The sequence below is a fragment of the Candida metapsilosis genome, assembly GCF_017655625.1.
Source record: "Candida metapsilosis strain BP57 chromosome Unknown scaffold3, whole genome shotgun sequence".
Taxonomy (NCBI): Eukaryota; Fungi; Ascomycota; class Pichiomycetes; order Serinales; family Debaryomycetaceae; genus Lodderomyces; species Lodderomyces metapsilosis.
In genome coordinates this window covers 976871-1004847 of record NW_027138161.1, presented here as the reverse complement: position 1 = coordinate 1004847, position 27977 = coordinate 976871, and the positions used below count along the sequence as shown (strand labels likewise).

Below are 27977 nucleotides of genomic sequence, written 5' to 3'. Positions count from 1 at the left end.
ATCCTTTCTTAGTTATTGATTCGTTCTTTCTTTCTTTCTTACGTGTATCCTAAGATTATACCAGCCGGTTGGTTCTTCATAAAGAACAGAAAAAAGTAAGTTTTAAACTTTTACAAGAACCGATGCCTTTTGGGGACTCTTTCTGGCCTCTAGTGCAAACACGTTGCTATTGCAAGTGAAACGTGGGGAGACTAACTAATAGGTTACTACTATAAATAACTTTAAAACATTTCAAATTAATCACTCATCTTACACAAAACACTATACTATACTATCAAACAATAAGAATATTAATACATTTGACATACTACTACTACTACTACTCCAATAAAAAGAAAGGACAACACTAAAACGGCTCAAAAAGTAAAACGACTATGTTAAGCCTATTGGATCTATTTATATAACAAGTGTGTGAATGTATGTATGTATGTATGTGTAACCGTTTATTTGTGTAAGCAAATTTTGGAATATATATATATAGAAACCTAAAATAGTTCAACCACCAAACTATAAGTGTATATAAATACGTTTTGATATGTCCCACTTTATAAAAAATAAAAGTGTGGCTGTAATTCCACCCCACTTTGATGAGAATTATCTCCTTAGATTAATCAGCCGTTCATTTTTCTTCATTTCTGAATCCTATAGATAACTAAACAAGTCTACAACCCGAAATTTACACCACCGCTTCGATAAATATAGAAAAAAAAAACCACGTGTGCTACTTGTATCAATAATGAGTCTCATTACAGAATATTGGACCAATACCCTACAACAAGTTGTAAAAGAGTTCAATCTACATTCATCCATAGATGATTTTGATGATGATGTACCGACATGGATACTTAAATTCTACATGTGTCAGTTCGTCACCTTGTTGTTCTTATTCAGATATACAAACACATCATCATCAAAAGCAAAGTCAGAAACAAGATCAAAAAGAGCAATAGTGAATTCACAAAGGTTGATTAATCGTATACGCAATCATATCCATATCGTTTCTGAAATACTCCTATGTGTAATTGTCAATATTGCTTCATTCTACGTTATATCTACTGAAAACTCAACATATTTCACCCTTGATTTGAAATATGCCATTGGTATTCAAGTCATTATCATATATGGATTATTCATTGTTGATTTACTAGTTACAATTACTTCAAGAGGAATGGGCAAAGTTGAAAAAGCAAAAGATACTGAAATTGAAGGAGATGAAAAACAAAACAAGGATGATACTACTACTATACGCCATACTTTATACTCCCAAGAAGAAAAGGAGCCCAAATGGCTTAAACATTTAAGTCATTTAAACGATGATTTCCTCAAAATTATACTAAGTTACAACTTCATCATAATAATGGATCTTCAAGTGCATTATATTATGAAGATTGTTGAATTTGGAATCAAATTGTATTGTTTATGGATTATGCTACGTTATGAATTTAAAAAGGAAAAACAAGATGAAGATGAAATAGAATATGTTGATGATGATGATGAGAAGTTGCAAGGAAGTTGTGTTATTGTTTGATACGATGCCGTTAATTTTGGGTGAGAATAGAGGAAATATTTAGAACTGCAGTATAAATATATATACATCTAACTGTGTTAGAATGACACACTCTTTAAAACACCCGCAATGAAACTCCACTTGTGTTTTTACTCAGTTTCAGTTTGCAATTGTAGTCATTTACTTTTTTCAAGAAAAGGGCAATATGTTCTTATCCAATCCATGCAAAACTACACTACTTTGCACATGTTTTTGCAATTTAATCAATGTTTTTTTTTTTCCCGCTTAAAACAAGAAAAAAAAAAAAAGACACTCTTTGTTTTTGTTTTGACAAGTTCTTTCTTTCTTTTGTTTTTTTATGTTTGTCACGATCTCTTAAATCCCAATTCCCGCGTGTCGGGGGCTTCCACAAAAAAGGGATAGGAGTTGGATTTTGGAAATCTTTCTCTTCTGTTATCCCCCTATTGTGTCGCTTTTTGATTAGTAGGAAACATATTCTTCTGGATGGATTGCTTTTTAGTTTTTCTTTTTTAACTACGCTAAACACACACACACACACACACACACACACATAAGGAAGAGGAAGAAAAGGAATGGGATACTATTTAGTTTTGCTAATTGATACTTTGCTATAATCTCTTATTGCTATGTTATTATTATATGCTTCGGTTACTGTTGCCAAAAAAATAACACAATTTTAAATTAAACGAAGTAAATTAAGTTTCTGTTTTTCTTTTTTTCTTTTTTTTTTCGGTAAAACCTTCCTTCTTCTTATTCATTGGCGGGGTCTTTGTGTCACGTGAATTTACTTGCCTACGGAAATAAAAGAAATAATCACCGCACCCAAAAAGAAAGTGAAGAAAGGAGAAGGAAAATTATTAAAACTTGTGTTGATATATCGTCAATTTGCAACTCTAGCAACAGCAGCAGCAGCAGCAATTTAAGTTAAAAGCATATATAAAATTAAGATTTAAAGTTAACCAAAGCTAATGACATGACATATCCAGTTTATCATGCTAATCTCTTTCCCGGAACAAAGCTATTGATCTCTAAAGCTATAGTAATAAATTCTCTTTAAAACAACTCCAGAGAGGTAAATTCGTTGTTAAATACAGCTTATACAAGTTGTGATGTAACTAGAATGTGGTTGTAAAAATACATTTTGGTGGACTCTGTTCTCTTGGTGTAAAAAGAGCGTAAGTTCTTACCACACAACAACATCATCTAAACAAGTACTCAAACTATGACATAAAAGACACCAGCTTCCATCATGATAGCTTACCTCACTTGCTAATCAACATTTCATATTCCAGATGTCGCAGTTCTTCCCAACTGTCAAAGAGATCTACTAACAACGAGTTTACAACCCACTCAAAACACCACTCATCGAAATAATCCATCTAAATGAATGTTCAGTATCATGAAAGCCCATCACTATACATCAAAGAATGGTTTATTACATATTTGTATCCAGATTTGGTGCATGATCTAGAGTGGAGATTGTGTTGCAAAATAAGATATGCAGATACAAGAACCAATACAACAATCAAAGATATGATGCAATGTACACATTTTTATAGCTATATAATTTAATGGATCAATACAGGGGGAGCAGAGCTAAACGTCAATCACTAATATATTTCATCTTAAATGTTTTCTGACTGTTCTTTTTTTGATATGCTGAATGCCACAAAACCCCTCAAGAAAATGTATATCCACAGAAACAAAACCCCATAACTTGTTTCCTTTTCTTTCTTCCTTTCCATACCATTATTCCCAGTAACATGCTGTTGTACGCCATTTACTACTTAAAACAACAACCACGTGCCATTGCCTCCAATTCAATGTTGGAAAACTTCGACCAAGCAACTGATGAAGAAGCCAACTTGATGAGAATGTACAACCTAGCTCAACACCTGAATATGAGCAAGCAAATCATGTTACCAACGAAAAGACCGATTACCATCTTAGAGTCAAGCAGGGATGCAAGAGAACGCACCTATCCTCTTGCTTCAATCCCAAATCCAATGATTTTGTTGGAAAGAGCTGCAAACAGAAACACCACAAATGCAGCAAACAACTCCATTTACAATCTCACCCAAGAATTTGAACAATTGTCTTTGACAACTTGTGAAGAGATGCAAGTTGAACCCACCATCCGGGTATTAGATGAAGATGAAAATGCACGTTTAAAAAGAGGATGGGAGAAGCTGCGTATTGATGACAGATTCCCTAATTTTGAATCAAAGTTGGCTGCAGTGAATGATGAACATGAAAGAGCGGCAATTGGCCGCATGAACAGTCTTATAAAAGCATTTGCACAGTTGAGTTTGCAAAGTATTGAAGCTATTGACTCCATCAATAGTTTTATCCATGAATTTGAAAAATTGAATTTGAAAAGTGTTGAAGATAAAGTTGAAGACAAGGAGAATGAAGATGAAGGTGAAGATGAGCAAGTTGAAGTTAAGAATGTTGAAGATGAAGTTGAAGTTAAAGTTGAAGATGAAGTTGAAAATAAAGTTGAAGATGAGCAAGTTGAAGTTAAGAAAGTTGAAGTTGAACAAGTTGAAGTTAAAGTTGAAGTTGAACCAGTTGAAATTGAACAAGTTGAGGTTAAAGTTGAAGTTAAAGTTGAAGAAAAGAAAGTTGAAGACAAGAAAGATGAAGTTGATCAAGTTGAAGTCAAGCCAGTTGAGAACAAGCAGATTGAAAGCAAGAAGATTAAAGCTAAGAAAGATGAAGTCGAACAAATTAAAGTTGAGGAAGGTGAAGTTGAACAAGTTGAAAACACAAAAGTTGAGGAATCGAAAGTTGAAGTTAAGAAAGCTGATGAGGAGCAAGTTGAACGTAAACAAGTTGAAGACAAGAAAGATGAGGACAATTGTGTGAAGGTGTTGGATAAATTACATCCTTATGAAGGAACAAAATTGAAGAAACAGCATACTGATGATAAACTCCCAATTATTGAAGCAAAATTAGATACCGGATTGAAAAATGAACTGATTCAAGGAACAAACATTGATGTGAAAGTGGATGCTAAAACTGTTGTCGAAAAGGAAGTCGTGAAGTTGAAAGCAATTGCTGATTCTCTGTTGGAAAAATTATCTCTACCACATAACAACCAAAAGGAAAAGGAAACAAAAGATGAAGATGAAGATGTTGAGAAGAATGAGGAAGCCAGTCTGAACCAGTGTGAAGATGTCCCTAATGAACCCAGAGTTGAAGATGAATCTTACTTGAATAATGAACCAAAAGGAAAAGAAAGTACAAAATGGAATCAAAAGTGGATCAAATTTGTCACGTTGAAGAAACAGAAACCAAAATCAGATGAAGTTGATGAGTCAGTTGGAAAGCAAAAGCCCCCATTTAAGGCCAAGTTGAAGAATTTATTCCAGAAGAAACGTAAATGGGTCCCATTTGAGACAACCGGAGAAGTGGAGGTGTTATTTGATGCTGATGATTACAAAGATGAAGAAGATACAAAATTGGAAAACAATGTCAACAATGGAAATGAGTCCACCAGCAATGAAGGCACAAGCAATAATCTGGACACTGAAAACGAGACCACAGTCAATGTAGTTGATGTTCGTGCTGCCATCAATAATGATCAAGAAAATATCACTGCCTTAGATACACGTGAACCTGAAGGACAACAACCCGAATTAATAAGGTTAGATGCGGTTATAGGACCGCCAGCTACTGATACTCCACCATTGAACCCTGAAGATGCTGATGTTGCAACTCAAGCTGGATTGAAGAGGAAAACTAAAGCGATGAGAGTTTTGAAGAAGTTGATCAAGCCTTTTAAAAGGAACACACGGGAAGCTGCTGCAGCTAGTCCTATTGTTGATACACCAAAAGTGAGTTGTGGAGCTGAAGAGTCAGAAGCTCTGGTGGATGCTTCCAAACACAAGCGCCAAAATAAGAAACACAGAAAAAGACGGTCACCATCAAAGAGAAAGAAGATTGAACTGACCGAGCCTGCAAGTGATACAGATAAAGCTAGTGAAGATGCTGCTAGTGCTGGATGTGATTTGCCTAAAGAAGCAGAGATTGAAGGTACTAGAACAGCCCCATTGGTATTGAAACCCATTATTAAAATTCGTGATGATTCTGCAGATGGTGTCGCTGGCGCGAAAAGGAAAGTAAAACTGAAACGCTTGCGTAAAGCTTTGGATGTTGTTAAAGCTGGTTTCAAGAAGACTTTCCGTCGGAGAACAAAGAAAGTCCGGTTTGCCGACACCAATGAGTGTTTCATAGTTGAACGCTATGATCACAAGAGGGAAGAAGAGCCAGTACCTAATTTGATTAAGAGTGAACATGAAGTAGCTGACAGGGAAGAAGGTGATGCCACTGAAGATGCCCAGCTGTTGAAAAGATGTGTTGATCGGCCATTGACCGGATATAATTCGACCCCGAGTTTGATAAATGATGAGCAAGATGGCCCAAGAAGCAATGCTACACCCGTTGAGGAACCCGAAGAAGAGGATATTGAAAACCTTGCCTCTTATCGGCCACCATCTGCTGATGGAACATTGGATATTGACCCTCAAACTGGTCAATTTTTTGGCCTGCGTGGTTTCACCAACGATCATTACAAACCAAGAAAGAACAGGGCCAAGTCCGCAAGACCGACTATACATCAACTTGCTCATGAGAAAATGAAAAATGAGCAGATTGCTGCAGCGCAAGCAACAGGTCGTTGGGTTCAAAATCCCAAAGGGAATTGGATTTATGAGGACTCAACAAAGTGGTGGTTGAATGGAGGCATTCTTGATTATAGAACATATTGGAAATAATGGATTATGACACTGGAGAAAAAGCGAAGTTAGATCTAGCTGTTCAGAGCAAACCAGCAAGAGAGTGAATTATAGTTGACGGGGAATAGGTGACGATAGAAAAATCGCTCAGGTGTCTTCTGGTCTGAGGTTATCATAATTAGAGCGCTGCATTTAATGCAGTGTTGATGATATCCTCATTAAAGACTATTCGGGGGGACACTTGAATACGGATTTCCTTTTCTGATCCTTGAACCAGTTCAATATATGCTTATATGAAGCTGGAATTGAATCCTGGAGGAAGAAGAAGATTTTGTCTTCTGAATACAGTTAGCAAGTCTAACGATGAGAAAATACATTGTTGACATATGTTTTACTTGAGAGTTTGTTGAAATTTGAACCGGGTTGAGAAGAGGTGTTGAAGAGGCTGTTTGATTTAGAAGGCGTGTCGAAGAGGCTGTTCCATTGAAAGTACGAGTTGAAGAGGTTGTTCAATTACAAAGTGTTACTTCATGCTGCTTAACGTTGAAATGTCAATTAATTGTTAGAAAGATATTTGGTGGAGTGGTGCCCGTCAGTATTTTATTTCAATTCTATGCTATATTTATCTTGTTGTATTTACATCCTGATTCTTATTCTCCTCTCTTTTAGCGTGTTTATCTTTCTTTCCACTCTCTGTCTTTTGGACTTGATACTGGACGCGATTTCCAAGAAGTTGGATGTATTGAGAAATAGAAGAATAAACTCTTGATAACAAAACATAAATCCCAAAAGCACCAATTAACTTCTCGTTTATATATAGCTAATTGTGTAATCTCCATGTCTCCCCTTCCTCTTGAATCAATAACAATCTACTGAAGCAACGTTCAAGAGCATTGCTTTGTTTTAACTGTCATATCTGAAAAAAAAACAATCCACTGTGAATGGAAATCAAATCAACACATCCACTCTGTGTTGGCTAGTGGATCAGACTTGTTTTAGGAGCTATTCCTGGTGTAGTCCCGACGGTTATGAAGGACTACTTTCGGTGTCTCACAACAATGATTAAGCTCAGACACATTTCGGATGCCACAACTGCCCATTCTGTTTGATACAAGTTCATCAATAACACTTTTGATAATACTTGCCATATGATCGCATACTTCGTGATTACGATGTTACGCTGTGTTAGCACTGTATAGATGTTCTTCCTAAATCAATTGCAGCTATGTCTTTGCTTCCTCACCGTTTCTTACCCTGAATTATATCCCTAATCATTAACGACAAGACCTCATCGATATCATTCAAGCAATCAATGGCAATGAATCCACACTTCCACTCTTTGCTCAATTCCTTACCCTTGGCAATCAACTGACTCGAAGCTAAATCGCTTTTCACATGGGTACAAACGATCCAAATTGGAGGAGACTTTGACTTGACATCCGTGCTAGATTCAACTTGCACACTACTATCGTTCGCCTTCCAGAAACTCTTTAATGCATTCTTGAATGAAAACACATCCGCCTCTTGCCCACGTTTCCAATTCTCCTTGAATGAAATATACTCATCCCATGCCTCATCAAGAGTTGTCTTCATTGATGGCAAAAGATTAAATGTGTGGTTTTTGGGTAAGCCACCACCAACATCACTTTCACCATAGCCAGGAGGGGCAAAACTTGGTATTGCACTGTAAACAAAGAAGTACCCATTGACATCCCCATTCAATTCACTAGCACCACTGGCTACTAAAAGTGGGCTGGTTGAAACTGGGCGTCGTGGCTCATTGGCGAGATTGTGCAACACATCCTTGTCGAGATTTGTGTAAAGTGATGCTTCTAGGTATGGAACAGTTTTGTCGGGGTTGTAGCTTGGCGTGTCTATGAGCTCAACTAAAATGGGTGTAGTCCCTGATGCTGATGAAATGTAGTACTGATTTTTCTTGAAGATGCTTTTGCTACTGGCAGCGGCAGCAGCAGCAGCAGCAGCAACTTTATTCTCTTCGATATTTGGTGGTAACTGTAAATGGGAGTTTGACACCAACTCTTTGCCTCGCAATATATCTTTAGCCACCTCAGATGAAGGTTCATAGTTGAATAGATTGGGGTTGAGAGTCGTGGTTGGGTAATAAGTTTCTCGAAAGTTGCCCAAGATTAACTTGGAAATGATTGAAGATTTGCCCGCTCGAGCACCTCCTAGAAAAGCTAGCCGTATTGGGTTCGAAAGGTTTAAAGGTTTCGGTGAATCATGAAGTTGTCGAGGATCCATGGATTTCAGTGAATTATTCATAGTTTGCTGTGGGCTTGTATCAGCAACAATGATTGAAAGATCACCAGAAAAATCCGAGTGGGATGTGGTCTCGTATCTTGTTTTTGTGTTCTACGCAAATCTAAAAATGAGTTGCGTTTAGATAATAGTAAACTACAGAAGGAGTAAGGCACGCATTGATTCAGTTGGGAATCGATTGCATGCCCACATAACCTAGGTTATTACGCCATTGCAGGTGCAAAACGATAAATCGTCAAAAGTTCATTGCATCCTAACAATCTCAATGAGATCATCCTTGAAAACAACAGCCACAATTGTGCCATTCTTGACGATATCCACTTATAAATATAGACAGCCCATCCATCACAAGGAAAATTATGCACGCAGCCCCAACGAGACGACTTTAGTAAGATGTGTAACTACGTTGAATCAAAGCCCAGAAAGTTTCATCCTTACTGTTGCTCTAATCAGCCCCTAGTCCTGCCGATATACGCCATCGCCAAAGCCACACTGAGAGACTAACCCACTACGAATACTAGAGCAGTCTAGCATTGACCACATCACCTATAACATCTCTAGAAAGACCATCTCCTCGAAAACACATTCCCTATCACGTGATTAGGGCTATACTCGCGCGCTACATAATTTTTCAGTTAAACAAAATTGAAAAAAAAAAAAAGTCAACCAAAGCTGCAATACATACAAACCTACAACCAAGAGATACACATAATGTCATCAGAATCCTCAATCTCATACGCTGCATTGATCTTAGCTGACGCTGAGCAAGAAATCACCTCCGACAAATTATTAGCCATCACCAAAGCCGCTGGTGCTCAAGTTGATTCCATCTGGGCCGATGTTTTCGCCAAGGCTTTAGAAGGTAAAGATTTGAAAGAATTGTTGTTCTCTTTCGCTGCTGCTGCTCCAGCTGGTGCTGCTGCTGCCGGTGGTGCTTCTGCCGCTGCTGGTGGTGATGCTGCTGCTGCTCCTGCTGAAGAAGCTGCTGAAGAAGAAAAGGAAGAATCTGATGATGATATGGGATTCGGTTTGTTCGATTAAGGGAGATTCGAAGATAGAGGGAGGAAAGATAGGATTAAAAAAAAAGTTGCATAATGGAGCTGGTGGTTGGACTAGCATCAAGGCGATTACGATTCATGATCTTTTTTTGACCACATCTTACAGAAATCATGTAATATACAAAAAAACAATAAACGTCAATATTTTACATTTAGTATTACATTTAGTATCCGCGCTTTGGAGTAAAATGTATTATGATTTAACAACTATAGAAGCTTCAGTTTTGATAGTTTTAACTCGTTTGTTACCGGACTCCAATTTAATCGATTTCGTCCTCTTTGCATCAACGTTGAACCCATTATCCTCTCTATCAATCTTCATCTCTACTTTCTCATCCCCACCATCTTCTTTCTTAACTTCAATAATGTTGACTCCATTATTCAAATCAGTCAAATCAGCAGCAAACAAAACCGATTGGGCCCAGCCAGCATACTCACCAAAAATATCCTGGAAAAACCGCCGAATATCATCATGCATGGCCTTATTGAGCGTTTTACCACCACCGCCGCCTCTATATTTGAAATCACGTACAGCAATCTGATACACGTGTGTATCAATGGGGACAATGTTTGATTTATCCAATGACATCAAACATATACAGTCGGCAACTTTGGGACCCACACCAGTCAATTGTAATAAGAACTCGTGTGCTTCTTCATACGATGCATGACGTAACTTGACCAAGTTGTCGAGATTGATATCGGGAAAGTTGACATCATCAGTAAACTTACAGGCAGTTTGATAAATGTATTTTGCCCGATACCCAAATCCTAGTTCTCTTAGTTTCAGCTCTACTGACGGATCAGATGAAAGTTGTTGCGGACTGGGGAACGAATAAAATGGGACTCCTTGATAGTCATTGATATAGTTTCCAAAATGTATACATAAATTATCACACATTTTCAGAATCCGTTTCACGTTATTATTCGATGAGCAAATGAAGGAGATGAGACATTCCCAGGGATCTTGTCGAAGTGTACGTATACCACTGAATAAATCAAATGGCGATTGTTGTTTCACTTTTGTAGTAATGTATGGCTTATGATTGAGTTTCCATTGTTGATATAAATCAGTCAATTTGACATCGAGAGCAAAGTAGTCCTGGATAAAACTGAGGGTGGAGATAGACTCATCGCCCTTGTTTATATGCTGCGGAAGCTTGGCACCATCATCGGTTCGGCCTTGCAGTTTTGCCAATATTTGTGAATAATAAATATGATCTTGATCTTGTTTTAACAATACTATTCGATCCTGAATGGCAAAAGACCATACGTTATTTATACTCTTCCATCGGAACGTCTGACCACATCGTAACACTTTGGCTAAGCTCACTTCTGCTTCCTTGAGGGGAAGCTTGTTCCATATAAGTTCCATTAGTTTGGTATAATCTCTTTTACATTGAGATCAAATTTCATAATTTTCTTTTTTTTTTTTTTTATCTAATCACTCGACACGCGTCAGTTTAGCCACAAAACACACCTACACAGATCTTAGTGATGTATATGATGTATTAATACATGGATGCTATTAATAGTAAAAACAAGAGATGTAAACTGACCTAGTGTCTATTCCCTAGCCCTCCCTTAATAATTATGCAACTAACTCCTCCCCACCTTTCAGAAGTTTTCAAAATACTCCCTAACATACAACGAGCTCCTTCTAAACCTTCTCTCCAGATACTTTTCAAAGATCGCCTTGTGATTCTTTTCCGCAAACCGACAATTCTCCAACAACTGTTCCGCCAAAGGTCTCAATTGTCGTTCAGTATACCCGCTATAAAACACATGGGCTTCTGTCCATTCACCGCGACTCAACAATACGCGTGAAAGATAGTGGGCACCAGCAGCTAGCCAACTTGGTGGCGATGCAACAAACCGGGCGTCCATGATTGTAATTTCCAAAAAGTATTTCGCCAATGTTCGTGTTTCGTAATCGTAATCGTCGGCTTTGGATGTGCGACGAAGGAAAGACATTGGTCCTGGCCATCCCATATCAAATTCAAGAACATCAACCATGAACCGCTCAGCTTTTAAAAATTCATCAATCGTATAGGCATTATCGGCCATGAATGCCACTTCTTGTACAGTAGGGCAATTAATTTCTTCATATTTAGCAGCAATGAAAAATGCAACTGCGCCAACTAATTGGAATCGGGATAATGAAACTTTACGCTTGGAAAGAAATCGATCAATATAATTGACAGTAAGGAAAAGCGTTTCTGGTAGCAAGTTGAATTTGCCATGTACTTGAACCACCCAATCAATCAAGACTGCTCTCATGCCCCATCTCAATTCATCTTGAAGATGTTCCATGTAATGAGGATCTGGCTTGTATTTTTCCTCCAAGCTGCGCATATAGTTGAATATTTCTGGTGCATACTCTGCAACCATTGACGCATCGTATGTATCTTCATCATTTTCATCCAATGTTGTCCTTGAAAACTTGTCAACTATTCTCTTCAACTCCATCTTGATGGATAAATCCCATAATGGTTTCATTGGAATAACACTGTCTGTACGCAGCTGGCGATTGGACTGAGGATGCGACCTGGAAACAGCTTGCTGCTGATGCTGTTGTTCATAACGTTGACAAAGTATTGCCTCTTCTTCGTCAACCTCTTCTTCCTCTTCATGAACAGACAGACTGTCACCTTGTCTTATTGTTGTTTCCATTGAAACTTCCTTTTCCGTTTGTAAATCTTCATCGTTCCTATTGTAATGCTGACTCAGCTTGTCTCTAGTTATACTCTGCTTTATAGGAAGTTGGTGCTGTAATTCGTCATCATCCTCCTCCTCTTCTAGTTCCTCAAATTGATAATCATCGTGAACATCACCAGTGAAATCCTCTATTTCATCTATATCCTCCTTAAAATGCATTTCATATCTTTCGTGCGACCGTAATGGAAGTTGTTGCTGTTGGTGATACCTAGCATCATCATGTAATCTATTATGAAGGTCAGTTAGGTGTTGATTCTGTTGTAAATGCAAATTTGTTTGAGATTGGGGATATCTATTCTCCTTATCATCACTTGATTCAGTTCCTCCTCCTCCTTCATCAGATGTAATCCTCAAATCCTCATCAGTCAGATCACTATATTCTCTACTACGCAGCACCTTCTCCAATCTTGGTTTCTTATAATGATGGAGATTTTGTGCTGCTTGTTTGTAGATTTGTAATTTTGTATGACTCAAAGTAGCGCCCGATGCAGATACACCACCACTACTGCTGTCAATACTGCTAGTGCTATTTCTATTGCTGTTGCTATTGCTGCTACTGCGCTGGTGGTTATGATAATGATGATGATGATGGTGAGCATATGGGTATGAGTGAATAGAAGGCTGTGTCGCTTGTGGTTGTTGTTGTTGTTGTTGTTGTTGTGATTTGAGACGCGATTTGTAATTCACCTGTGAAGTCAAATCACTCAATACTTCTCTCTGCTGCAGTGATCCCAAATGTGAATCAGACAATCCTGTCGATTTGTAATTGGTGGTTTTAGTAGAGGGTTGGATACTTGGTGCAGCGTTTCCATTGTTTATAATGTTGTTGTACAGATCAGACTTTGGTTTGATGTGATGATGGCTTGGTTTATTCTCGTCATTGAGTGATTTGTAAGACCTCATTACTGTCGGGGTAGAGGTTGTTGTTGTACTGAGTGTGGTAAGTGTTGGTTGATTTGCGGATCAACGATGAGGGACTGAAAAAAATGAATGGGTACTGTACAAAGTGGATAACAAATCAATTGGATGGGATGTGGGTATGGGTAAGGTATGTGTGGTGATCCTGGGTTGGAGTATGTATATATTGGTGGAATGAATGAACAACTGTTGAAAAAGGTATTGTTGTTTATGGTTTAATGAATTTTTTTTTTTTGTTGTTATTTTGTTGTGGTTTGGTGTTTGTGTGTGATGATGCGTGAAATTTCGTTGTTTTGAATTCCAGCCTTTCCAGTCGTGTATAACAACTGATATATGGTATGACGAATATATATGAACCAACTGGTTATATGAATCTGTATAAGTAAAGAGTACTAGGTACTAGGTTATTAAAGCGAAGGACGTATGAGTTGGTCAAATGGTAAGGATCGAAGATAAGTGTGTTTGTTACACTCCTTTTTGTTTCTATCTTTTATAGTAGTATCTTTAAAGTAAGTGGCAGATGGGGGATGAACTGGGGGTGGGTATTTAATAGTAGCTATTAGAAAGAAAAGCCCTTCTTATGTTGTATTGAGGTTACAAGTGAAAAAACAAGACAGAAATAAAAGAAAGAGAGCAATTTGATAGTCTGTAATTTTATCTACAAAAACTTATAAACAATCTATATGTGTATGTATGTTTACATATTTGTGTATATATAGGGATATAAAGCTTAGTCTCGGCCTTGGTGAATTCTCTCTCTCTCCACTTACTTTACTTTAGCTTACTTACATTCTTTCACCTGTTGTTTGTTTGTTTACCAATTGCTAGTCACAAAAACACGAATAACACGAATAATAACAAACAACAAACAACAATAGTATACACCACAAACTAACAAGAAGAGATCTCTTTATGTCTCAGCCACAGTACAATCACATTTACATTTCTTTTTATTATTGTTTAATCACACAGATCTATTTAGTTATTACTTTTAAGAAGGAAAGTTTTTAAAGTTTTATACACCAAAAGTTGCATTAGTTTAGATGCTAAAAGTAAAAACAAAACCATCTTAATCTAAAAATATCACCCTATAATTTATATACTTTGATGTTTAAGAAGTATAATAGTTTTGGTTATGAGCTTTATACCCTTGAATACATATGTGTGTATGTCTTATAGCCTTAGTCTAAAATTATCAAAGGCTTAGGATATCCATATTATTATCACTTATCTTCAAATGGCATTAATATGAGAAGCATATGTACGTAACAAAAAAGCATATATTAAGCAATTGAATCAGTAGCTATTCGTTATATGTATATACTATGCTATATATATATATATATATATATATATATACAAAAGAAAGTTGGACTAACAATTATTGATAATCCAAAGAGTTGAGTTTTAGATGTGGTAATGTAATAATGATAATGTATCACAAACATAGCATTACAGTGTATATTTTAAGTTTGTGGTTTTCTTTTTAGTTTATAGTTTATAGTTTATAGTTCGTATATTTTGTTGGGCGCTACACATAGATATGGAATTGCCTACATACATACGTACATACATACATACATTTCAAACATCATGTATATATGAGTTAATAGTTTATATATTCTAAACTAACAAACAAAGGATACAATACAATACAATACAATACAATACAGTACAATAAAATACTATTTCTCCGAAACAATGTAAGAGAAAACTTGTATTGCTATTGGTTTGTTTGTTTATGTTTATGTTTATGTTTTTATTCCTCGGAAAGCGGAATAAATAAGTATTATCATTATTATTATCACCAAACAAAACCTTCATTTCCATTCCGAATTTTATATCTTAAAATTAATACATTTAATACATCTAATGAATAATAGTACATACACACCTTAAACTTTACATTAAACCCAAAACCAACCAAACTAAAAGAAAATCCCCCAAAAAAAAAAAGCACCCAACAGTACCAACCAAAAATCAAAAAGTAAAACATCAAAAGCAAAAACCCATTTGAGCTATATTATATTTATTATTATTATATAGCAAATGGTGGTGGTATCCACCTATCATCATCATCAACTTCCAACTGAAGATATTGTGTAGACTCATCATCATTAGTTTGTACAACTAGTGGTGGTGGATTATTAAAGTCCAAGTTATTATCCTTGTATGTAATTTGCTCTACTGGGGTCTTTGGTGGGTCATCAATAGGTATCATTATAAATTCATCAAACTTACGTCTTGGTAATCGCTGCTTTTTAAGTTTATCTTGGTTAAACTCTTCAATTGTAGATTGCAACAACTCATTTATGTCATCCTTGGTTGTAGATTCTTCAATATCATTCATTTTCAACTGTATGAGCTTCAATTTGGTCTCAATTGAAGAGGAGTTTAGGTCAAGCTTGGATGTAGTTTTTGATGATGATGATGTTGTTGGTGGAGGGGTATTTACTTGATGAGTGTGATTACGGTAGTCTTGAAACTGTTGCATTGGTGGTGGTGGTGGTGGAGTAGAAGGAGTAGACTTGGTTGTTGATGTTGAACAAACTTCCAAACAATTGTCATTGTATGTAGAACGTGACATAGGAGGAGGGGTAGGTGATGACAATGGCATCACCAGTTGTGAATTAGTCTTTTGTTTCTTCTTAGTCTGTTTATGAGTAGTAGATTGTGGTGGAGTATGTAGTAAAGACAGACTGGTATATTTGTAGTTGTTTGATCTTATTGGAGTGGAGCAAGAGTAGTAGTCGTTGTTATTACTATTGCTATTATAAGGTAATTTCCTCTTCTGTTCTTTAGGTTGGTAATTGAAAGGTGATTGTAACATATTTTTTAAAAAGCTTATCTTTCTTTAAGGATGTATAAAAGAATAAGGTGATGATAAGAAGGGAAGGTTTTTTATTTATTGAAGAGAAAGAGTACTTCTTATATTTATATATATATTTGTAGGTTATAGTTTTTGAGAGAGGGGGAGAGTATTGTGAATTGTTCTTGTCTCTCTTATTGTCTCTCTTATTGTTTGTCTCCTACTCTTTAATAAAATTAAGTTATAAGATTGTTGTGTGTGTTTTGTGTAATATAATATGCATATATATTATATAATATACTTATATGCAGTACATATATGGAACTCCGTAAATCTCATATCATTTACACAAAGATATACTATATTATATACTTCGTATAATTATCATCAAATACATATGTTATTCAGTCGATAATAATAATAATAATACTTACACGCCACATTAAATATTATCACAACTGTTATAGATCACACTCTCAAAATTATGATCGCCTTAATACATACTACTACATCAAACTTCTAAAATCTCTACATTTTTCTTCAAGGCGGTAGAACACTTTAAGATGTAAATTTTACCCTTTTTGAACTTTATCATCTTCATCACTCAAAAGAAAGAAGATGTGACCTCATCTTACTTACTGTAACTTTGTTAATTAGTCTTATACTTGTTATAATCAACCTTACCTTCTTTTTTTCTTTTTTTTTTGTTTTTTTACCCTCATTAAAAGTTTGTGACATCAAAGAAGATCTTTTGGTTACATAGGCTCACTAAAAACAAACCTTTTGTTGCACATTTCCGGTCGTAAAATGTTGGACTAAAAAGAAAACAGAAACGTTTCCAATTCCAAGTCCTTTAGATGAAATAGATGTAACATAGCATCTTCAAAATTGCAACTCTTGCAGAGCTTTTCTGAATACTGTGCGATATAATACAACTAACATTTACGATGGTGTTTACAAAACTAGCACCCACAAAATAACTCCACATCTCATTGATTCTAGATTTTCATCAATATACTTTCCTTTTTTTACTTTTTACTTTTTCCTTTTTCCATAATTAGCTACCTCTACAGATACGGTTTCATATTAAACCAATTTCATCTGGCCTTTGTTATGTGTCGAGTGGTGTATAGCTTAGCCTATTGCAAAATGTGTCAAACGAGAGGTATTTCTTAACCAAAGATATACCGATAGAACAGAAATGAGGACATAAAGTACTACTCCCATCTTATAGAATACAACTTTGGCTCTACCACTCCCTCTCACACATACACAGTCACTTCCTTCCATACTCCAAGTTTCCATCAACTGGTGAAAATATTTTGCTCATTCACAAACCTTTCAAAAAGAAATAATAATTTGAAATTTTCACCTTTCTCTTGTTTTTGCATCTGTTTACAAAAGTGGGAAAAGATTGTGTTACTTATTTTTTTTGTCGTATTATATTATTTTGTATCTTCCACTTTGTAACTAACAAAGACTCATTACTGAAACTCAAAAGATTTTACGGTGATTGAGTCGCGAAGAGCTGGCGTAGTTTTATTACTTTGAGATAAGGGCAAAGTGTGTTGAAGATACCAGCTTTCGCCTAGGAGGCGTAGTTGCTAGAAATACAACTGAAACATACACATCAACACCTGCTCAATTTGTTCCACTGGAATTCTTATCAACTAATGTACCACCTCCTAGCAGTATGTGTGCTCACATACGTCAAGTCCATTTCTGAGCGTGGTTTTCATAAAAGTAGGGCTTTCACTCGCGCTACCGCTTCCTTCTTCTTCTTCTTTTTTTTTTTCAAAATAGTCGTGTGCGATTGACTGAAAAATTTTGCAGAATTTTTTCCCTTTTCTCTAAAATTGAAAAAAAAAATTTTCACCATCCTACCCTCTTCTTTTACTCTACATCGCTAATTAGTTTACAATGCCTTTCCAAAAGACTCAAAAATCATCTGCTTACCACTCCAGATTCCAAACTCCTTTCCGTAGAAGACAAGAAGGTAAAACCGACTACTACCAAAGAAAGAGATTGGTTACTCAACACAAGGCCAAGTACAATACTCCAAAGTACAGATTGGTTGTTAGATTCACCAACAAGGACATCATTGCCCAAATCATCAGTGCTCAAATTACTGGTGATGTTGTTTTCACTGCAGCTTATGCTCATGAATTGCCAAGATATGGAATCAAGCACGGTTTGACTAACTGGTCTGCTGCTTATGCCGTTGGTTTGTTGGTTGCTAGAAGAGCTTTGCAAAAATTAGGTTTGGATGAAACTTACCAAGGTGTTGAAGAAGTTGAAGGTGAGTATGAATTGACTGAAGCTGTCGAAGATGGACCAAGACCATTCAAGGTTTTCTTGGACATTGGTTTACAAAGAACCACCACTGGTGCTAGAGTCTTTGGTGTCTTGAAAGGTGCTTCTGATGGTGGATTGTATGTTCCTCACTCACCAAACAGATTCCCAGGTTGGGATATCGAAGCTGAGGAATTGGATGCTGAATTGTTGAGAAAATACATTTTCGGTGGTCACGTTTCTGAATATATGGAAGAATTGATGGATGATGATGAAGAAAAATACAGAACTTTGTTTAAGAACTATATTGCTGATGAAATTGAAGCTGAAGATGTTGAAGATATTTACACCAATGCTCATGAAAAAATTAGAGAAGATCCTTCTTTTAAGCCAACTGAAAAGAAGTTCACCAAGGAACAATATGCTGCTGAGTCTAAGAAGTATAGACAAACTAAATTGTCCAAGGCTGAAAGAGATGCTAAGGTTGCTAAGAAGATTGCTGAATTCCAAGCTGAACATTAAAGGGTATTTTAGTAGAGATTCTTTATTAAAAATTCCATTTTTTTTTTTCCTTTTTGCTTTTAAGTAAATACAATTTGTAGCTTACTCTATATATTCTACTCATGTTTTCTGTCTAACACGTTCAGCATCATTCAACAATTTATCATAAACTTCATCAACTACTGGATTCAATTTCTCATCCTTGGGCTCTTCCAAGTCACGAGTAGTGGTTTTATATGGTGTTGCAACAGAAGCCTCATGTCCATCTTGCTTTTGCAGTTGTTGTCCCTTCTCCACATGCCCCTCCCCATTCTTATCCAATATCTCAAGCCCAATCTTATTATTATTAATCTTGTCAATCAAATCATCAACATTTTCAATCCCCTTTGCCGCAATAATCGCATCTCTCAATTCAGAGCCAGAAGGCAACGCATTCAACAAGGGTATACCTTTCTTAGGTCCACCATCTCCATTGGCTTCTTCAGTTGGGTTTTCTCTCAGTTGCATAAATATTCCCAATTTATGAAACTCACCTTCTTCGATTTCCTGCTGCTTGGCATGTACACTGCTTTGACTAGCTGACCTCATGAGCACGGGACGTCCTGTAATCTTGTCAATAATGACATCTTTACCTTCATCGTTTGGTTCCACGACAACTTGATGAGGAGTCAAGTTTACATCATTGGAGGAAAAGTAAGAGGAAACTGGTGCAAAGCTTGAAGATCTGGGTGATAAAATAGGACCAGCACTAATCAATTCTGTTGAACTTTGATGTAAGGAATCTGGCTCAGCCTGAACTTTGATTTGTGGAGGTAAATTGTGCACTGTAGAATCCAGATGTTGCTGTTGTTGAAGTTGTTGCTGTTGCTGTTGCTGCTGGTCTCCATCCGCTGGTGGCACCTTTTGCGCATGCTCTTCAAATGTATCAAAAATCTTTTCCAACGAAGAGTCCAACAAACAAAACCGAACTAGACTTTCTTTACCTTCAAAAGACAACTGTCCATTAGCTCTTTTCGCAAACAAATCATCAATCGCCATGTGAATTTCTTTTCTAATTGCTCTTGTCCTTTCAAGCATGGCATTGGATACAATTTGTTGAATTTTATAATCTTGCTTCTTTTCGGATTTATCCATTTCAGTCAACAACTTCTCAGCCGTTTCCATCAATAATGAACCATCATACATAAGATCCTCTTCTTTGTTTAATGATGTCATTGGGTATTGGGTATTCAATGACATATCCATATTCCTCATAAGATAAAATGCAATCCGTTGTGATAATTCATCACTAACTAAATCATAATCAAGATCCAAGGCAAATAGTGTTGTTGATTGTTTAACAGCAGCATATAATGTAGCTGCTGCTGAATGGTTCAAATTCCGATTACCTAAAAGTGACAAATGAACCAAATTGGGCACCTTGTGTAAAAACATGGCAATTGATCCAATTGCTTGAGCAGTTAGCTCATTCAAATCCAAATGAAGCCTTCTTAAGTTGGTATACTGAGGCAAGTACTCAGCTAATGAGGAAATGATTTCAGGAAACACATCTGGAATTGAGCTCATGTCGAAAAACCTCAACATCTTCACATTGATCAAACTCTTCAACAAGTCAGATGTTTCCTTCACATCAGTCAATTGGGTGGAGTTGATTGAAAGAAACATCAACTTGTCATTTCCACCATTGAATGTGTCAATAAATGGTCGTAATTGACCTTGGCTCAAGTCATTGAATGCAATATCAACTCCAACACAATTTGCTTTAGGGTCGGAGATATAGTTAGCCACAATTTGCGCTTTGGCAACATTCATTTCAATTGCCGCCACACCCAACCTTCTAGTTGCAATCTTGACTGCCTTATTAATCAACTCTTTAAACACGTCATCAGATAACTTGCATCCATTAATAACCAATTCCTCCATACCGCCTCGGTACACAATTGACTGGGTAAACAAACTCCAGTTCAAATTACCTCGAATGCATTCAGGACTAGCGTCTGATTTGATACGTTGTTGAGAAATATCCAATTTTTTGACGGTTTTGTTTTGCGCCAAGAATGCACATAAAAACTTCCATCCATGATTATCAATAGCAACATTTCGCAATGAAAGTTTTTCCAATGCCTTGTTTTGGGATAAACAGCCGAGAATGATTTTCAACATCTCAGTCGTCATGGTGACATTGTCGAAAATTACAGCATTAATAGGGGTAATAGCGATGAAATCAGAAAATGACAAGACATCAATCAATGTTGGCTTGGGGTTGAGCATCTTCAACACTTCCAATGGAGCTTCTTTATTTTTCAATTGTTTTAAAGTAGCAGGTATAAGTAAAATTTCTCTCAAATGGCAACATCTAGTGTAAATAGTCTCCAACTTCATTCCTTTCTCCATTTGTTCTGGTTCATCCTCAAAATGCTGTTCATGTACATGCAATGGTTGATCAATTTGAGCATCATGGGCCAATTTTCGACGGCTAACTTTAGCATCAATCTCCTTCTCCTCCTCTTCTTCAATCTCGCCAACATCACCGTCTCTCAGCTTCAATTTTGATGGTTTGAAATTGGCAACTTCTTGAGCAATCCTTTTGGCTTGTAAATGCGCTTCATATGAATGTTTCTCTGCTTCAGCTAAAGCTCTTTTTTGCGCTTCAATGGCTAATGCTACATCTCTCTCACTATATTGTGCTCCTTGCACTTGATTATCCTTACTTCCTTCACTTGAAGCAATACCCATGCACAATCTTGGTGGTGGCGCATTTAAATCTTGAGGAATCAAAACATCGCCCCTTCTTGGCCTCCTAGAAGGAATCTGTTGCTGAGGATCGTATTCTAATTTATCAATGGCAAAAGAAACACGACGAAGCTTGACATCTTTCAAATCTCTTAATGGAATTGGTTTTCTATCCTTATTCTTATTCAACACGATGCGCTGTGGTCTAGTGGGTGCAGAATTGGTTCTTGAAAGTGGTGCTGCTGAAGATCTTCTTCTGAAAAAGCCTCTTCCTTCATTTGGTGAAGAGCTGATTGGATTCTCATCCTGATAAGAATCTTTAAATAACAGTCCCGAACCTGACTTCGAGAGACTTGAACCTCTCCTGCGTGACGGGATGCCCATACCTGCAGGTAATTTATCAGTCATTGATATTAGATCTTCGTTTCTTTTGGGGTTTGCACCTGATCCAATTAGACTTGGGTTCAACTTTGGTGATACTGGTGTCTGCACAGGTGATTGTTGTTGTTGTTGTTGTTGTTGTTGTTGTTGTTGTTGTTGTTGTGAAGACAGACTCTTGAATTTTGATGATAATGAGCTGAATAAACCCTTCTTGCCACTGTTGGAACGGGTCACACCAGGTGAGCTAGCCGATGAAGTATTTGGAGATGAACCTGTTTGTTTTTGGGAAACTAATGCTTCATCGTGATCATTGTATACCAAGTCACTGGTTAACGAGGGCAGAGCAAAATTAAAGCTGCTACTGCGTCTGGTGTTGCTGGCGATTGCGGATGCAGGTGTTGTTGGAGGTTGTGCCTTTGCTTGTTGCACAGATGAAGCAGAAGCAGAGCGAGAGCGTCCAATTAATCGATCCAACTTTGACGATTTTTCAGGTTGAGAGGTGGCGGGAGTAGCTGGTGAACGAGCACTTGCGGGAGGATCAGTTGGTGTTGTAGGTGTTGCATCAGTGCCTGCTTCAGTTGATTTTGGCTTCTGTCCTGGCGTACTTGGTGGTGCTGCCTCTTGTGTGCGGTCACTCGACCGCCTTCTTTGTTGCAGTGGCTGTGATGATTGAGTTATGCCACTAGCAGCTTCCTCTTCCTCGGACTTCCTCCTCTCAGGCTGAGATCCATTCTGTACTGTGTCTTTGCCCCTATTACCATCATTCTGCACTTTTGCATCCTTCTGTTCATTACTTGAAGCCAACTTCTTGACAATCTTTTTCGACTTTCCACGAAACAACCAATCGACATCATCATTGGCAACTCCAGTTCTCATTCCCTCAGAAGGAGGCTTTTGATGTGGGTTCGTGATAGTAATATTACTTGGATTGTTCTGTTGTGTTGGTGTTTGTGTAGGGAGTTCATGCTTGTCGTCGACCGGGGCTAAGCTTGGTTCCAGCATGATTTTCCTATGTAAATGAAAGTGGGTAGTTCAGCTTGTTTTACTTTTCTTTTTGGAGAAAGATGTACAGTGATCTGTTCTTGTAGGATCAATAATAATAAGTTGATGATAGAGCTGATTAGTGGGGAAATCAATGATTGTTAAAGAAGAGAGGGTTGTAAATAATTTATAGCAGATTGACAACAATAAAAAAAAAAAAAAGATACTCCGACAACACGTGACTACTTTTCGAGATTGACCGTAATTTAACTTTTACGTAATAAATTCTAGCCACAAAAGCAACGGCGACAAGGACAAAACAAATGTGGAGGGACAAATGGAATGCAACGGCGGAGGAAGAAGAAGAAGAAGAAGAAGAGCAATTACAATGACAACTTTCACGTGTGTTTCGTAGAAGTGTTCCACGCAGGCTGAAAAAGGGAAGAACAACAACAACAACAAATCCCTTTTGAACTCAAACGTTCAATGAGATGCGGGGAAGAATATCTGAACAAAAACAAGGTTAAAAGTAGATAAGAAACCAAGTGATAATAATAATAATAATAATAATAATAATAATTCTTTTCTAGCCTATCCTTATCTACAAAGAATTCGCTCTGTCGGCTCTCCACAAGCAAACGGACTTAACCTCCCTTATGGGCAGTAAAAGGCTTTAGTCCGAGTCCGTAAAACTTTCCTTTTTCTGAGATACGCTACCACCCACGTTTTCCAATCAAAAAAAAAAAAGGAGTTAGTTAATCTAAATTTATAGTGTCTTTAAAGCGTTAAACACGGTAGGACTGATCAGCGTACATATGACAATAGAGAGAACAGTGATACAGAGAAGTTGTAAATTTGCCATCAATCAGGTGTGACCGTTTTATCTCCTTTTCACACACACACACACACACTCCCTTCCTTCCTTCTCCTTTTCTTTTTTTATCATTTAAATTTCCCCTCAATTTTTTGGAAAAAAAAAAGGAAAAGAAATAAAAGTTTCCTTTTTTCGGATCCGGGTCATCTGAAATTTTGGTCTGTGCAGTACAATAACAAATCTAGCCAATTAAATTTACGCAATTATTGGGTAGTGTATAGTTGTACAATAGTATTTTGTATTTGTTTTTCGGAAGATGAAACTGATAAAGCACAAACATAGTACAATGGAGTGTATATAAAAAGTAAGAGGTAGTGTATCGTTTACCAAATAAATGACATAATAATACATACACCTCAACACACATAGTTAAGAACGAGAAAGTCTTTTTTTTTTATTTCATGTTCTATTGATGATTAATACAATACACAAAAAAACATATATAAATCTCTATATACACGCACATTAAAATTTTCTTTTACTTTATAAAAGACATCAAACCAATCAGAGATATACTTGATCAACTTTTTTTCTTTATCAAATACCATATTAAACTAATACAATAGCAATGATTTCAAGGTCAATTATTAGGAACTCAAGAAACTTACTCAAATCACAATCAAACAATATTATCAGGCTGTCAATACCGGCTGTATCATCACACATTTCACCAATAACCGCTTCACCATCAGCTAATATACCCACTGCCAACACCTTATTCAAGAGATCATACCATGAGAAAGTTATTGATCATTATGAAAACCCAAGAAATGTTGGTACTTTAAACAAGAATGACAATGATGTCGGTACTGGTTTAGTTGGTGCTCCAGCTTGTGGTGATGTTATGAGATTACAAATTAAGGTTGACGAAAAGACTGGTAAAATTGAAGATGTCAAGTTTAAAACTTTTGGCTGTGGTTCAGCAATTGCTAGTAGTTCATATGCCACCGAATTAGTCAAGGGAAAGACTTTAGAAGAAGCTTTGGCCATTAAAAACACTTTTATTGCTCAAGAATTGTCGTTGCCACCTGTCAAGTTGCATTGCTCGATGTTGGCTGAAGATGCTATCAAGTCAGCAGTGAAGGATTACAAGTCAAAGAGATTAGTAAAGAAACCAACTTTAGGCCCAGAAGCAACTGCTACTGAACCAGCCACAGCTAATGTAACTGCTTAAGTTTTTGGGGAAGTCTTTTTTTTTACGAAAGGTGAATGATTATAATTTAGAGACACACACACACTCACTCACGCACACGCACACGCACACGCACACGCACACACGTGGGGTGTATTGTTTGTGTCACCGAGTATTTGCTAGAGCGAGTTCAATTCCCTAATCATCGTTCAATAACGAAGTGCTGGTGGGAAGTGTAACTATGGGGTTTTGTTCAAGAATTGTACTGGATGGGAGATGCAATTCACTTTGTTTCAGTTATGTGTATATTTCTTTGATTTAGTAAATGCAACACGGCATATATATATATATATTAGATGAATCGAATGTAAAATCACCTCTTCTGGGGGGGCTGGCACGTAGCGAGTGCACAGTTGTACCTCGCTTTTGTGGTTGGGCCCTCAATTGCCCAATTAGATGGCTTTGATTACTCAGTGGCTCTTACAACCGCTTCAGACAATAAATACATTCAAACATCTATATACACTCAGCATCTCTTACCCACTTACAACAAGTACGAATTAATGTACTTGGTAAACACTTTTCCAAGGAAACCTCCACTATCAATCTCTTCCTTTTTAAATAAATAAACGGCAATCATTCCACAACCACCCAATAAGTTCACAATTGCCAAGCCAATGCGCTTGCATTTCTTACTATACCATGAATTCAACTTCATTATTCCATTAGTGAAATGATACGACATGACCCAAACCAATCCCAGAAGTGCCAAAGCTTGAAACCTAGGATGCTTTAAATTCAATACATATGAAACGTATTCCAAATTAATCATTGATGAATCACCTTCAATTGACATTGGCACATACCTAAACTTGTAATAATGGTAAGCGACAAACGGGATCAACAAGTATCCTGAAAACTGTAACGGTGTAATCCCCAAAAGCTTCGAAATGAAGGATTTCCTATATCCTAATCCGAAAATGCTTGATAACCCACCAAATCCAATGTCATCATCATCATCTCTGATGTTGAATGAATCATTGTTGTTCATTACTAGTCTATGTCTGATATGATCTTTTTGTTGTAATTTCCTATGTAATTGATGTTTCTTGTATCCACGCAATAATCTTAACCCAAATCCAGCGCCAATATGAACTAAAGAGGCACCAATGATGGCGATTGTTTCAAAAAATGGTATATCTTGATAAACAGCTTTAGCTAGGGAGAATACCTGTTGTTTGAGCTCTTTATCAACTGGAATTATCGGCACAAGTATTACTGATGTGGCATGAATACCCAAGAACGTTACAAAAGTGTAGGCACTGTATTTTTGAATACGATATAGTATTGGGATAAAGTGTCGTGATATTGGCTTCTTTGATGAACTGTGGTCGTTGCTGTGATGATCATGATGACGCAGATGGTGCAAGTCTTTGTTAAGAGAGTTCAATTCATCTTCTCCCTCCTCTAGCGTGAAAACAGGTTCTGGGGTCACTCGATGGAGTTCTTCAATAGGCATGGTTATGAGCAGCAGATACCTGTGGCAAGGTGAAGGTGTGTCTGTGTGCAATGAGAATTCAACAATATATTTGATGCATTTCATATGATTCGTTCAGAAAAACTTTACTGACAAAACACCCCATACCATACACGCTATTTACATATCACATCATAACATCATAAGAAAATGACATCCAAAGGAGTGCTCCATTTCAATGCCCAATGAGCAGATTCCACATACACGCATCATTGGCCTTTTGTTAGGATGAAGAAGATTCTCTAGTATTGATGAAGATATCCTCGTTTTAATCGCAGCTAAATGAATACGAAAAAGAAGGTCATTGTGTCCAGTATGGCAAACCATGAGTGGGGCAAGACTATGATCCACCTCAGGAGTGTCATCCACTTCGTAGCTGAAGTCACCCAATCAATGAAAATTTTATTCGTACAACAAAGGCACTGGTAGATTTCAGAGATCTCGGTGGTCAAGAATTGGAGATCGTGACTGATGTAAAACGTTTTGAGGAAATGCAGTGGCTTAGAGTGAAAATTTCGAGTTAAATCAGGATGAGAGTACCCACCATTATGTCCAACTATTTGCGTGGAGGAAAACACAGGAATGGAAATGGTCGTTGAATCAATCCCATTTGCAACGAATGTCGAGGGTTCTGCTTTAGGAAAACTACTAAATGTGGTGGATGCGGAGGAACCAAACCGCTTGTATAATTATGATTCATCATTCGAAGTTTTTCAGAGACTTACATAAGGACTCGCAAACCTATACACGCTTCAAGAGAGTGCCCAAAAGGCGATAGAGAAGACCAAGGATGAACAAGCAGTGATACCTGAATATACTACCATCGTGTGTGATATACGGACAGACTAAAGTGGACCTGATGGGCATGTAAGACGAAGATGTAGTCGTTCGTGGCCCTTTTGTCATGAAGTTGAAGAATATTGAAGTATCTATAACATTGCAAAACTGAAGGGAAATAAACATAACCAAGAGATCTAGTGGTGGTGATTTTTATGCCAGAATGTCAAACGAGGTCGGAACTACAGATTTTGATCAATATAGTGATATGGCGAATATAAGTGATATAGGAGAGCCTGAGTGGGGTGGTGACAAGAGCGAATACTTCATTGATGAAAACGGCACAAACAATCTGGAGTTGAGAGGAAGTTACTATAGAATGAGTTTTGAAAAATAAGGTGATGCAGGAAAAACAAGGGTTCGAGCCTCAGGTAAAAAGGAAGAAAGCCCTACTGTAGTCAACTTTCAAACCAAGGATGAGTTAATAGAGATATTTAGAGATATACGAAGTTATCGTAAATTTCGTGTCTGTTGTCTGTGCCTACTCTTTGCATACTAAAAAAATATATTTCGTATTTTGCCTCACTCTTAACTACTTGGTTGCAAAAACTCAAAAAAAAAAAATAAAATACAAATCAGACAGACACAAATCCAGACAACAGACACAGACAACAGAGAATGGAATCACATCTACTGAGCTATCCAGCTAGCTAGTAGAA

The 27977-nt window shown here is 37.0% G+C and overlaps 10 protein-coding genes across 10 annotated transcripts; 5 read left to right on the top strand and 5 right to left on the bottom strand. All coding sequences in view use genetic code 12, as the record gives it.

Annotated features, from left to right (window-relative positions):
• Nucleotides 1-736: 736 nt before the first annotated feature.
• I9W82_003224 (uncharacterized protein) lies at nt 737-1528 on the top strand (the record flags this gene model as incomplete). Its single annotated transcript, XM_067692167.1, has 1 exon — nt 737-1528. One exon carries the CDS (start codon nt 737-739, stop codon nt 1526-1528), a length of 792 nt encoding a protein of 263 aa, XP_067548573.1.
• Nucleotides 1529-3291: 1763 nt separating this feature from the next.
• Nucleotides 3292-6306, top strand: I9W82_003223 (uncharacterized protein; the record flags this gene model as incomplete). Its single annotated transcript, XM_067692166.1, has 1 exon — nt 3292-6306. The coding sequence occupies one exon, from the start codon at nt 3292-3294 to the stop codon at nt 6304-6306; it is 3015 nt and encodes a 1004-aa protein (XP_067548572.1).
• Nucleotides 6307-7506: 1200 nt separating this feature from the next.
• On the bottom strand, nt 7507-8550 carry I9W82_003222 (uncharacterized protein; the record flags this gene model as incomplete). The annotated part of the gene is made up of 1 exon (XM_067692165.1): nt 7507-8550. The coding sequence occupies one exon, from the start codon at nt 8548-8550 to the stop codon at nt 7507-7509; it is 1044 nt and encodes a 347-aa protein (XP_067548571.1).
• Nucleotides 8551-9258: 708 nt separating this feature from the next.
• Nucleotides 9259-9588, top strand: RPP1B (ribosomal protein P1 beta; the record flags this gene model as incomplete). Its single annotated transcript, XM_067692164.1, has 1 exon — nt 9259-9588. One exon carries the CDS (start codon nt 9259-9261, stop codon nt 9586-9588), a length of 330 nt encoding a protein of 109 aa, XP_067548570.1.
• A 210-nt stretch (nt 9589-9798) lies between these two features.
• On the bottom strand, nt 9799-13226 carry I9W82_003220 (CLB4; the record flags this gene model as incomplete). The annotated part of the gene is made up of 2 exons (XM_067692163.1): nt 9799-10959; nt 11250-13226. The coding sequence occupies 2 exons, from the start codon at nt 13224-13226 to the stop codon at nt 9799-9801; spliced, it is 3138 nt and encodes a 1045-aa protein (XP_067548569.1).
• A 2053-nt stretch (nt 13227-15279) lies between these two features.
• I9W82_003219 (uncharacterized protein) lies at nt 15280-16071 on the bottom strand (the record flags this gene model as incomplete). Its single annotated transcript, XM_067692161.1, has 1 exon — nt 15280-16071. The coding sequence occupies one exon, from the start codon at nt 16069-16071 to the stop codon at nt 15280-15282; it is 792 nt and encodes a 263-aa protein (XP_067548568.1).
• Nucleotides 16072-17970: 1899 nt separating this feature from the next.
• RPL5 (60S ribosomal protein uL18) lies at nt 17971-18864 on the top strand (the record flags this gene model as incomplete). Its single annotated transcript, XM_067692160.1, has 1 exon — nt 17971-18864. One exon carries the CDS (start codon nt 17971-17973, stop codon nt 18862-18864), a length of 894 nt encoding a protein of 297 aa, XP_067548567.1.
• Nucleotides 18865-18963: 99 nt separating this feature from the next.
• LPI9 (protein phosphatase regulator) lies at nt 18964-22959 on the bottom strand (the record flags this gene model as incomplete). Its single annotated transcript, XM_067692159.1, has 1 exon — nt 18964-22959. The coding sequence occupies one exon, from the start codon at nt 22957-22959 to the stop codon at nt 18964-18966; it is 3996 nt and encodes a 1331-aa protein (XP_067548566.1).
• Nucleotides 22960-24380: 1421 nt separating this feature from the next.
• Nucleotides 24381-24986, top strand: ISU1 (iron-binding protein; the record flags this gene model as incomplete). Its single annotated transcript, XM_067692158.1, has 1 exon — nt 24381-24986. One exon carries the CDS (start codon nt 24381-24383, stop codon nt 24984-24986), a length of 606 nt encoding a protein of 201 aa, XP_067548565.1.
• Nucleotides 24987-25488: 502 nt separating this feature from the next.
• I9W82_003215 (uncharacterized protein) lies at nt 25489-26463 on the bottom strand (the record flags this gene model as incomplete). Its single annotated transcript, XM_067692157.1, has 1 exon — nt 25489-26463. One exon carries the CDS (start codon nt 26461-26463, stop codon nt 25489-25491), a length of 975 nt encoding a protein of 324 aa, XP_067548564.1.
• Nucleotides 26464-27977: the final 1514 nt, after the last annotated feature.